The sequence below is a fragment of the Dama dama genome, chromosome 23, assembly GCF_033118175.1.
Source record: "Dama dama isolate Ldn47 chromosome 23, ASM3311817v1, whole genome shotgun sequence".
Lineage (NCBI taxonomy): Eukaryota > Metazoa > Chordata > Mammalia > Artiodactyla > Cervidae > Dama > Dama dama.
Window position 1 is genome coordinate 61,139,977 of NC_083703.1, and position 13,100 is coordinate 61,153,076.

General features: G+C 41.3%; 1 protein-coding gene across 1 annotated transcript; it reads left to right on the forward strand.

The window, feature by feature from the left end:
- Nucleotides 1–563: 563 nt before the first annotated feature.
- Nucleotides 564–12,822, forward strand: DEFB123 (defensin beta 123). Its single transcript, XM_061125826.1, has 2 exons — nt 564–650; nt 12,589–12,822. The coding sequence occupies exons 1-2, from the start codon at nt 593–595 to the stop codon at nt 12,741–12,743; spliced, it is 213 nt and encodes a 70-aa protein (XP_060981809.1). The 5' UTR covers nt 564–592; the 3' UTR covers nt 12,744–12,822.
- Nucleotides 12,823–13,100: the final 278 nt, after the last annotated feature.

Below are 13,100 nucleotides of genomic sequence, written 5' to 3' on the forward strand. Positions count from 1 at the left end.
CTGAGGACGGGGCACATCCTGGCCCCCCAGAAGGCCTGACCACGTGGGTAGCCCTGAGATGGCAGGGGGCTGCAGCTGCTAATACTTGTGAAAGGGCACAGCCAGACTCCTGCTGGGAACTGCATCTCTTCTTTCCATTCTCCTGCCGATTTTAGCCCCAGTTACAGTATATTTCTCATATTCAGCATCAACAGAAGCCTCTTGACAGACTTCCCTTTGCCTGGAAAGCCATGTGGGCTCATCCACCTGGCGTTTTGGTCTTTGTTTCTCAAAACACGGCTCACTGCCATCTTCTCTACGAAATCTTCCCTGACCTTCTGGGTTCCGCGTGCGTGGCGCCCCCTGGTGGTCCCTTGATTGGCAGTCGAACCCTATTGCGTGACCTAAATAAGAAAAGCAAGCATGCCAGTTCAGGGCGTGCGGGGGCCGTGCCCGCGGGCGGGCGGCGGAAGGCACGTGCGGGTGACATCTGTTCCGGTTGGAGCAAAGGAGCGGGAGCCAGAGAGGCCAGAGCACTCCACCCTTAGCTTTGCCATCGCATCACATTGCCAAGCTGCTTTGCCATTGCCGCTTCCCTTGGCCACTTGTAGCCATGAAGCTCCTCTCGCTGATTCTGGCCGGACTGCTGCTCTTGTCCCAGCTCACTCCAGGTAACCTGGGCCTCTTCAGGGGAGGGGCACAGGGTGCGGAGAGAGAGATCTGGACACAGAATCCCACAGACGGGGAGCATGGGCTGCCGGGCCTTGGGCAGTCACCTTGTAGAGGAGGAGCCCTCCCCGGTGGCCAGGCAGCAGATCTTAGGTACCGACTACAACATGGACAGCTTCTTGTTCAGTCACCCCATCCTGCTGTCCCAGGGAGCATGCTTAGGTGGGTTAGCTTGTGAAGAAGAATGCATAGGATGAGTAGGAGAAGCAGGAGGAGGATACACAATAGTGGCCATGTCACAAAATAGGCCCCAGAATGATCTAGGCTTAGTACAAACCGCAGCCACCTTAAGGAGAAAGCAAACCTCATCTTTAACTTGTTACCATCTCTGTGCCATCCCTGTGTTGGGAAGCTAGGACCACAGAGATAAATGACATGGCCTGGGAGGGATTCAGACTTCCCAGGGGGCGCAGTGGTCTGTCCATGGGATTCTCCAGGCAACAATACTGTAGTGGGTAGCCATTCCCTTATCCAGGGGATCTTCCCAACTCAGGGATTGAACCCAGCTTTCCTGCATTGCAGGTAGATTCTTTACCATCTGAGTCACCAGGGAAGCCCATTATCTGGAAGCCCAGGGTTAAGGGTGTGGCAAGGGTTAAGATTGCAGAAGCAGTCAAGGTCCAGGTCTTGATGAGCCTTGACTGCCAGGTGAGGAGCTGTGGGAAAGCTTAAGCAAAAAAGGGCTATTCCACCAACTCTAGCATCGCTGTCTGGGCCCTCTTGCTCAACTGATAGAAACTTCTGCTCAGCCAAGGCTTTCACCTCACCTGTCCACAGGGCTGAAATGTATAAATTTCCTCACCTCAGCCCTTGTACCTGCCTATGGCAAATGCCTGAAATACTACTCAGCTGGGGATAGAGAGGAAAGCCCCAGAACCTGGGTTAAACACTGCTCAATCATTTTCTAACTCTGTGACCTCCAGTAAGCAGCTCAGTGGCTCAGAGTTTCCATGTCCCCATTTCTCAATCTACTACAACAAAGGCATGTGTATATAAAAGTAACATCAGTTTGAGGGAACAACATTGAACACACTGAAATTTTGGTATGCAAAAAAAAAAAGAAAGAAAATGTAGCTTCTTCATTTTATGTACTTTAAATTTTCCCAGGAAATTCCATCCTGCAGATGCGACGGTTGGGGAGAGGGGTGGTGGAAGGCACTAAAGGACTGTGCCTAAACTCTGTAGTTAAATAAATGCTCATCAATTCTGGTTTAAAACAGTTTCAGAACAGACTTTTGGACTCTGTGGGAGAAGGCGAGGGTGGGATGATTAGAGAGAGCAGCATCGAAACATGTATATTATTAAGGGTGAAACAGATCACCAGCCCAGGCTGGATGCATGAGACAAGTGCTCGGGGCTGGTGCACTGGGAAGACCCAGAGGGATCAGGTGGAGAGGGAGGTGGGACGGGGGATTGGGATGGGGAATACATGTAAATCCATGGCTGATTCATGTCAATGTATGACAAAAACCACTACAATATTGTAAAGTAATTAACCTCCAACTAATAAAAATAAATAGAAAAAAAAAAACAGTTTCAGGTTAATTCAGTCTCTTTTGAATAAATATTTAGTCTTTGAGAATTTCTCCTTCTGTTCTCTTTCTGTTTCCGAGGATAGCACCTGGATTTAGAAGTTAACTAGATGTCATGATTTAATTTATTGGCTCATTCAATAAACGTGAAAGTGAAAGTCATTCAGTCATGTCTGACTCTTTGCAACCCCATGGACTGTACAGTCCATGGAATTCTCCAGACCAGAATACTGGAGTGGGTAGCCTTTCCCTTCTCCAGGGGATCTTCCCAACCCAGGGACTGAACCCAGGTCTCCCACATTGTTGGCAGATTCTTTACCAGTTGAGCCACAAGAGAAGCCCAAGAATACTGGAGTGGGTAGCCTATCCCTTCTCCAGGGGATCTTCCTGACCCAGGAATCGAACCAGGGTCTCCTGCATTGCAGGCGAATTCTTTACCAACTGAGCTATCAGTAAACATGTTGAACAAATTTCATATTCCAGGCACTGTGATAGGTGCAGGAGGTAGTGCAGTGAGCACACGAGAACAAAACAAGGTAAGCAAAGTCTTTAGCCTCTTGGAGTTTGCATTCTGTTGAGAGAACAGATATTTTTTTAAATAATTGAAACATATGAAATGTCAGGTGGTGAGTATGATGAGCAGAGTAGGTGGGAAAGGGGATAGCAAATACCACAGGGATGTAAATTTGTTGTTTTAAAGGGGTGCTCATGGAATGGCTCACCCTGACCTGAGGGAGGATAAGAGGTGATCCCTATGGATTTATGGAGAATATTCAAGCTGGTGGGAATGTGAAGTTCAAAGGCCCTGGGGCAGCCCATGAGGAGGTAGGGCTCAGGTCTGGACATTCACTGACTTCTGTGGCAGGGTCCCTCATTGTGTGTGATCCATGACTGAGGAAACTTCTTGGTCCTGTTGACACCCCCACTGACTCCGCCCTTCATCTCAGTCAAATCTTCCATCTAATCCCTAGGTTTAGGCTGTTCACACACAGCCCCTCCCACTCCCTTTCTGCACAGGGGTCTACTGCTGGCAGGTCTCTCAGGCTCTCAGCTCATCACCTGTTCTCCTATTTCCACTGGAGACAAGAGGGAACTGCGGACTTTCCTGATTACTTTATGCCATAGGAGAGGAGAGGGAGATAGATGCTCAACCACTTCCCTCAGGCATTTCTAATCTAATCCCCCTTCAGATGGCCCCATAATGTGTTGATGCTGTTAGCAATTTCCCTGGGCTACCCTCTGAGGGCAGAAAGTAAATGCCCTGTTCTCTAGTAGTTTCTCCAGGCCAATCTGGGTGTTTGTAGCAAGAGATTCTCTTGCCCCCTACCTTTCTCACATGGCTTATCTCTACTTCTTAAGTGTTCAGGTTGACCAGCAGGCCCTAGTCCGGGGGCGGGGAGAAGAGGAAAGTCTTTGTTTCTAGCTTACTGGTAGGTCCTTCATTGTCCTGGCTGGCAGAGACAAGATGTGGGCTCTGGTGGAGCTCTAAAGCCTCCTCCTCCTCCTGCTGCTGCTGCTGCTGCTGCAAAATTAGATTTAAGTGCCCCAGTTTCCTCTAGGGAGAATATTTCCTCTTCCTTTCTATTGGATGTGGTGGTGGTAAAGGAGATTGAATGGAAGTTTCTTTGGCCAGACCCTCACTCAGCCTTTGCCTCCTATGGCTTGCGATGAGGTGGTTTTATCTGAATCCACTAGGCTTAGCTAATAATATATAAAGGAGTTCTTTGAAATTTGGAAACCCCTGACCCTTCTAAATACATTAGGTTCTTAAATGTGTTGTCTTGCTATAAACTACAACAGCTCATCTCATTTATTTTTTTTCTTTTTTATTTATTTTTTTCATTTATTTTTATTAGTTGGAAGCTAATTACTTTACAGTATTGTAGTTGGTTTTTGCCATACATTGACATGAATCAGCCATGGATTTACATGTGTTCCACATCCCGATCCCTCCTCCTGCCTCCCTCCCCATCCCATCCCTCTGGGTCTTCCCAGTGCACCAGCCCTGAGCACTTGTCTCATGCATCCAACCTGGGCTTGTGATCTGTTTCACCCTTGATACTATACTGGTTTCGATGCTATTCTCTCAGAACATCCCGCCCTCGCCTTCTCCCACAGAGTCCAAAAGTCTGTTCTGTACATCTGTGTCTCTTTTTCTGTCCTGCATATAGGGTTATTATTACCATCTTTTTAAATTCCATATATATGCGTTAGTATACTGTATTGGTCTTTATCTTTCTGGCTTACTTCACTCTGTATAATGGGCTCCAGTTTCATCCATCTCATTAGGACTGGTTCAAATAAATTCTTTTTAATGGCTGAGTAATATTCCATTGTGTATATGTACCATAGCTTCCTTATCCATTCATCTGCTGATGGGCATCTAGGTTGCTTCCATGTCCTAGCAATTATAAACAGTGCTGCAGTGAACATTGGGGTCTCTTTCAGATCTAGTTTCCTCGGTGTGTATGCCCAGGAGTGGGATTGCTGGGTCATGTGGGAGTTCCATTTTTTAAGGAATCTCCACACTGTTCTCCATAGCGGCTGTACTAGTTTGCATTCCCACCAACAGTCTAAGAGTGTCCCCTTTTCTCCACACCCTCTCCAGCATTTATTGCTTGTAGACTTTTGGATAGCAGTCATCCTGACTGGCGTGTAATGGTACCTCATTGTGGTTTTGATTTGCATTTCTCTGATAATGAGTGATGTTGAGCATCTTTTCATGTGTTTGTTAGCCATCTGTATGTCTTCTTTGGAGAAATGCCTGTTTAGTTCTTTGGCCCATTTTTTGATTGGGTCATTTATTTTTCTGGAATTGAGCTGCAGGAGTTGCTTGTATATTTTTGAGATTAATCCTTTGTCTGTTGCTTCGTTTGCTATTATTTTCTCCCATTCTGAAGGCTGTCTTTTCACCCTGCTTACAGTTTCCTTTGTTGTGCAAAAGTGTTTATGTTTAATTAGGTCCCATTTGTTTATTTTTGCTTTTATTTCCAATATTCTGGGAGGTGGGTCATAGGGGATCCTACTGTGATTTATGTCAGAGAGTGTTTTGCCTATGTTCTCCTCTAGGAGTTTTATAGTTTCTGGTCTTACATTTAGATCTTTAATCCATTTTGAGTTTATTTTTGTGTATAGTGTTAGAAAGTGTTCTAGTTTCATTCTTTTATAAGTGGTTGACCAGTTTTCCCAGCACCACTTGTTAAAGAGGTTGTCTTTTTTCCATTGTATATCCTTGCCTCCTTTGTCGAAGATAAGGTGTCCATAGGTACATGGATTTCTCTCTGGGCTTTCTATTCTGTTCCATTGATCTATATTTCTGTCTTTGTGCCAGTACCATACTGTCTTGATGACTGTGGCTTTGTAGTAGAGCCTGAAGTCAGGCAGGTTGATTCCTCCAGTTCCATTCTTCTTTCTCAAGATTGCTTTGGCTATTCGAGGTTTTTTGTATTTCCATACAAATTGTGAAATTACTTGTTCTAGTTCTGTGAAGAATACCGTTGGTAGCTTGATAGGGATTGCATTGAATCTATAGATTGCTTTGGGTAGTATAGTCATTTTCACAATATTGATTCTTCCAATCCATGAACACAATATATTTCTCCATCTATTTGTGTCCTCTTTGATTTCTTTCATCAGTGTTTTATAGTTTTCTATATATAGGTCTTTCATTTCTTTAGGTAGATATACTCCTAAGTATTTTATTCTTTTTGTTGCAATGGTGAATTTTATTGTTTCCTTAATTTCTCTGTTTTCTCATTGTTAGTGTATAGGAATGCAAGGGATTTCTGTGTGTTAATTTTATATCCTGCAACATTACTGTATTCATTGATTAACTCTAGTAATTTTCTGGCAGAGTCTTTAGGGTTTTCTATGCAGAGGATCATGTCATCTGCAAACAGTGAGCAACTCATCTCATTTAAACTGAGCAATGAACTTTGTCATTCTGTTGTTTACCATTCCCCCAAAGGCCAGAAACTCTGCCCATTTCTGCTTTTCAGCAGCCAAAGGGTCTCATGATTAAAGGGGAATGAAGTATGTATCACCTAAATATTTAAAAAAATTTTAAGTTAGGTTAATTGTGGAATTCAGGACATATGTATAAAGCCCAAGAACCCAGCAGAGATTAGATTTAGGTGGGGTACATCACATCCTTTTCCATTATACCTCCTCATAGCACCCAGAGTTCCTCCTTTATAATTTTCAGCCTAAGTCTAGTCAATCAAATATCTGGGTAGCTATTTCTTTAATAGTTGTTTCTCATCTCCCCTCCCCCACTTGAATGGAGGTTCCCTGAGGGCAGCTGTCTGTCTCTAACTTGTTTGTAACTGTATCTCCAGTGTAGGCTTCTCAGTCTACATGTGTATTTCCCTTGGATAGACATCTAGAAAGGAATTTGTGGGTCAAGACTGCACCATCTGAAAATGTGCCAGGTAGCCTCCAGAGAGGCTGAAACAAAGTATATGATACCATCTTTCCTCTCACTCTCAACAACAGTTCATCTTGACATTTTTTAATTAAAAATTCAGATTTTATTGTTAAGTTGTGGAGAGGAGTGCCTTACCTTTTTTGTAAAATAAAACACAGAATTACACATGGGCCCAGTAGTTCTGGGGCTTCCCTGGTGGCTCAGCCAGTAAAGAATCTGCCTGTAATGCAGGAAACCTGGGTTCAGTCCCTGGGTTGGGAAGGTCCCCTGGAGGAAGAAATGACAACCCACTCCAGTATTCTTGCCTAGGAAATCCCATGAACAGAGAAGCCTGAAGGGCTACAGTCCACAGGGTCACAAAGAGTTGGACACAACTGAGCGACTAACACTTCCACTTTTTCACTTTCTAGTAGTTGTGGCGCATGGGCTTAGCTGCTCCGTGGCGTGTGAGATCCTCCCTGACCAGGGACCTAACCAGCATCCCCTGCATTGCAAAATTGACTCTCAACCACCTGACCACCAAAGAAGCCCTTGAATTATAGTTTTGTCTGGGTATATACCCAGTTGAAAAATGGGCAGAGGGCCTTAATAGACATTTCTCCAAAGAAGACATACACATGAAAAGATTCTCAACATCACTAATTATTAGAGAAATGCAAATCAAAACTACAGTGAGGGGACTTCCCTGGTGGTCCAGTGATAAAGACTCTGTTCTTTCATTGCATGGGGCGCAGGTTCAATTCCTGATTTGGGAACAAAGATCCCACAGGTGTGGCCAAAAGAGAGCTACAGTGAGGTACCACCTCACACCAATCAGAATGGCCATCACTAAAAAATCTATAAATAATAAATGCTGGAGAAGGTGTTGAGAGAAGGGAAACTTCCTACACTGTTGACATTCCCAGGTGGCTCAGTGGTAAAGAACCTCCCTGCAATGCTGGAGACACAGGAGATGTGGGTTCGATCCCTGGGTGGGCAAGATCCCTGGAGAAGGGCATGGCAACCCACTCCAGTATTTTTGTTTGGAGAATCCTATGGACAGAGGAGCTTGATGGGCTACAGTCCATGGGGTCGCAAAGAGTTGGACTTGATTGAAACGACTTAGAACATACGCACACCTACACTATTGGTGGGATTATACGTTGGTGCAGTCACTATAGAGAACAATATGGAGAATTATTATATGATCCAGAAATATAATTGGTTTTTATATATTAATCTTATATCCTACAGCCTTGCTAAACTCACTTAATAGGTTTCATAGCTTTTGGGAGGATTTTATACATAGATGATCATGTCATCTTTAAACAGCAGTAGTTTTATGTCTCCCTTTAAAATCTGTTTTTAATTCATTAGTAAGTGTGATAGTATCTGCAGAATTTTCACAGATGTTGGTAATCAGGTATTATGAATTCTGTCAAATGCTTTTTCTGCATCTATTGAAGTGCTCATTGAGGTGGGAGGGTTACTCTGCTGATGTGGTGAATTATTAATATATTGATTGATTTTTCAAATGTTGAACTGACCTTTACATTTTTGGACTGATTCACATTTATTATGATGTCTTATCCTTTTTATACATTTCTGGATTCAGTTTATATTTTGTTAAGGATTTTCACATCTGGTTTATGACGGATGTTAGTCTGTAAGGATTTTTACATCTAAATTCATAAGGGATTTAAGTCTGTAATTTTATTTTCTTGGAATGTCTTTGACTTGGGTGTCAAGGTAATGCTGGAAGACTTTGAAAAGAATTGGTATTATTTCTTTCTAAATGCTTGGTATTAATAGAATTCACCAATGAAGCCATCTGAACCTAGAGTTTTCTTTGTGGAAAATACTTACATACAAATTCAATTTCTTTCAAAAAATTAAGGGGTTTAGAGTTATGTGTTTCTTCACGTATGAGCTTCAATAGTTTGTGTTTTCCAAATAATTTGTCTGTTTTGTGTAAGTTGTTCAATTTATAGTCATGAAGTTTTCTTTGTTATGACCTTATTAACATTGTAATATCTATAGAATCTGTAGTGAAGTCCTCTCTTTCTTTCTTTTTCTTTTTTTGGCCACCTTGTGGCATCTTAGTTCCCAACCAGGGATCACACCCCCATCCTCTGTGGAGAAAGCATGGAGTCCTAACCACTGGACAGCCAGGGAATTCCCCTCTCTTTCGTTCCTGATAATAAACAATTTATTTCTTCTCTTTTGCTTTCTTCCTGGTCAGGCTGCCTGGCTAGAAATTTAGAATATTTTTTATGTTTTCAAGAAACCAGCTTTCAGTTTTAATTTGTCTATTGTTTTTCTGAGGCTGCCAAGGTGATGCTAGTGGTATCCTGTGGAATCCAGGACTCCACCTACCAATACAAGAGACACAAGAGACATGGGTTCAGTCCCTGGGTTGGGAAGATCTCCTGGAGTAGGAAATGGCACCCCAAATTTCCTATTTTATTTACTTTTGCTCCAATCGTAGTGATTTTTTCCTTCTACTTAATTTACCCTTGTTTTTCTCATTTAATTTGCTCTTGTTTTTCCTCACTTAAGGTATAAGCATTGATGGTTGATTTAATACCATTCTGTCTAAAGTACACATTTTAAACTGCAAATGTCCCTCTAATTACTACTTTATCTCAGTTGCACAAATATTTTTATGTATTGTACTTTTAATTAGTCAATTCAAACTTCTCTAATTTCTCTTTTGGTTTCTCTTTCACCCATTAGTTATTTACCAGTACATTGTTCAATTTCCTAGTATTTGTGAATTTTCCAGGTGCATATTTACTATTAATTTTTAGTTAATTCTACTGTGGACAGACACACACCTATATAAGACTTCAATTCTTTTTTTAAAAAAGCTTTTTATTTTATATTGGAGCGTAACCGATTAACAATGTTGTAATAGTTTCAGGTGGACAGCAAAGGGACTCAGCCATACATATCCATGTATCCATTCTCCCCACAAACTCCCCTCCGATCCAGGCTGCTACATAACATTGAGCAGAATTCCCTGTGCTATATAGTAGGACTTTGTTGGTTATCCATTTTAAATATAGTAGAGTGTACCTGTCGATCCCAAACTCCCTATCTTTTCCCTCATTCTTCTCCCTATCCCCAACAACCATAAGTTCATTCTCTAAAAGACTTGAATCCTTTTAGTTTTATTGAGATCCTGTATGGTATATCTTGGTAAATATTCTGTGAGCTCTTGGGAAAATCTCTGTTTTTCTGTTGTTGGGTAGAGTGGTCTGTAAATATCTATTAAGTTGGTTGATAAACTCATCAGTTCAAATATTCTGTATCTTGTATTACATTGTTCTATCAACTATTGAGAGAGGGATGTTGGAAGCTGAAGTTAATCATTGTGAATTTGTCTATTTCTCCTTTCAGTTCTTTCAGCTTTTTGTTTCATGTATTTTCAAGCTCTGTTATTTGGTGCATTTGATTGAGGATCAATGTCTTTTTAATCAGGTGAGATTGTCATCATGAAATGACCTTTTTATACCTAGCAACTTAGTTAGTTCTGAAGTCTACTTTTTAAATCTTAACATAGCTAGTATATTAATAATACTTCAGCTTATCTTTGATTAGTGATTTCATGATATTTTTTTCCTTTTACTATTAACATAACTACGTCTCTCCATTTAGAATGAATTTCTTTAGACAGTATGTAATAGATCTTGCTTTTTCATCCAATCGGACAATTTCTGCCTTTTAATTGAGACGTTCAGACTATTTATGCTTAATATAAGTATCAATATGGTTGCATTCAACCTACCATCTTTCTATTTGTTTTCTATCTGCCTATCCTTTCTTTGTTTACTTTATCTTCTTTCCTTGCCCTCTTTCAGATTACTTGAGTCTTTTTATGATTCAAATTTTTATCTACCATTGCCTTATTAACTATACCTTTTTCTTTAAATCATTGCTCTAAGGCTGGGCTTCCCATGTGGCTCAGTGGTAAAGAATTTGCCTGCCAAACTAGAGAAACGGATTCGATCCCTGGGTCAGGAAGATCTCCTGGAGAAGGAAATGGCAACCCACTCCAGTATTCTTCCTCTAAGGTTTACTTTTTCACATATGGCAAGTGTTTACTGAGCCTTGCTCTGCGTAGGCACAGTCCTGAAAGAAAGTGAAAGTGTTGATCGCTCAGTCATGTCCAACTCCTTGCGACCCCACAGACTGTAGCCCACCAAGCTCCTCTGTCCATGGGATTCTTCAGTCAAGAATACTGGAATAAGTTGCCATTTCCTCCTCTAGGGGATCTTTCTGACCTAGGGGTCAAGCCCGCATCTCCTGCGTCTCTTGTGTTGGCAGACAAATATATGATCAAACACTACTCAGCCATAAAAAAAGAATGAAATAATGTCATTTGCAACAACATGAGTGGACCTAGAGATTATCATTCTAAATGAAATGTCATATAGTGAAAGACTAATATATACTATCACTTAATGTGGAATCTAAACTATGATCCAAATGAACTTATTTATGAAACAGAAATAGACTCACAGATATAGAAAACAAACTTACGGTTAGCAAAGGGGAAAGGTGGGTAAGGAAGAGATAAATTAGGAGGTTGAGATGAGCATATACACACTATTATATATATAAAATAGATAACCAACAAGGACCTGCTGTATAGCAAAGGGAAATATATGCAATATTTTGTAATAACCTACAAGGGAGAGAATCTGAAAAGAAATATATATGTGAAAAATGAAAGTGAAGTCTCTCAGTCATGTTTGACTCTTTGTGATCCCATGGACTGTAGCCTCCCAGGCTCCTCCTTCCATGGGATTTTCCAGCAAGAGTACCGGAGTGAGTTGCCATTTCCTTCTCCAGGGGATCTTCCCCACCCAGGGATCAAACCCGGGTCTCCCGCATTTCAGGCAGACACTTTACCCTCTGAGACACCAGCAAAGCACCAATATATGTGTGTGTGTATATATTGATAGATAGATAGATAGATATGTATATATATATATCTATATATATCACTGTTGTGTACACCTGAAACTAACATAATATTGTAAATCAACTATACTTCAGTTTTTTTTCAACTATGATGTTTATTACACTACTAAAGATTTACTGGGCTTCCCTGGTGGCTCAGTGATAAGGAATCTGCCTGCCAACGCAGAACACGTGAGTTCAATCCCTGGGTCAGGAAGATCCCCTGAAGGAGGAAATGGCAACCCATTCCAGTATTCTTGCCTGGGAAATCTCACAGACAGAGGAGCCTTGCAGGCTACAGTCCATAGGGTTGAAAAAAAGTCAGACATGACTTAGCAACTAAACAACAACAACAAAGATTTACTAGGCACACAAGGAAATAAGAGAACATGGCTGAAAACCAGTATAAACAACAGAGCACAGAAGCAGATCCATGAAACATCTGGATTCAACTGTACTTCAGTTTTTTAATTTAAAAAAAACAAAAAACATGGATGAACCTTGAAAGTAAGTGAATAAGTGAAAGAAGTCAGATATAAAATGCTACGTATTATGTGATTCCATTGACATAAAATATCTAGATTAGGCAAATCTGTAGAGAAGAGGGCAAATTGGTCATTGCCCAAGGATGAAGAGAGGGGAAATGGGAATAGTTAATGGGTGCGAGGTTTCTGTTTGGGATGATTAAAAAGTTCTGGAACTAGGTGGTGATGATGGTTGCACGACATTGTGACTTTACGTAATGCCGCTGAACTGTACACCTTAAAATACTTAAACTGATGAGCTTTATGTTATTCGTATTTTACCACAATTTTTAGAAAGAGAGAGAAGGAAAAAAGAGAAAGAAGGACCAGGGTGAAAGTCAAAGGACACTGAGCACCCTCTGTCACATCGGTTTTCATCCTTTTACAGACCTTTCAAATCCAGAATTTACCTCTTCTTAGGGCTGACACTGTCTCTGTTCTTTCTTTTCAGGTGGCACCCTAAAATGCTGGAATCTTCATGGCAAGTGCCGCCAGAAATGCTTCAAGAAGGAAAAGGTCTATGTTTACTGCACAAATAATAAACTGTGCTGTGTGAAGCCCAGGTACCAGCCAAAAAACTTACCATGGCAAATCCAAGTTCCTTGAAGCCTAAAGTTATCAAAAGGCAGATGAAGCTACCCCGAGTCTGACCTCAGTAGATTCTTGAACTCTATCAATAAACATCTCTGGCTGATCCCTGTGTTGGCCTGTTAGTCTACCCAGTGGTTCTCAGAAGGTCCTCTTTCAGGTGGTTAATTTAAGTCAAAACCATTTCATTATATTTCACAAGCACTCATCGGAATTTTCTGAAATCTACACAACATACAATAACCCCATTATTCTGGCAGTTAGTGAAGGGTTATCATCTAATAAATCATTGCTTTGAAATTCCGAAATTTTTCCTTTAACCTATATGGAAACAAAAGCATTTTTGTTGTCTGCAGGATCTGGAAGTCCCAAGAC

Bases quoted from the DNA above. Each gene is read 5' to 3' on its own strand.
- DEFB123 (XM_061125826.1), top strand. From the start codon at position 593: ATGAAGCTCCTCTCGCTGATTCTGGCCGGACTGCTGCTCTTGTCCCAG. The intron at 651-12,588 runs GTAACCTGGGCC...CTTTCTTTTCAG, and splicing joins CTTGTCCCAGCTCACTCCAG to GTGGCACCCTAAAATGCTGG.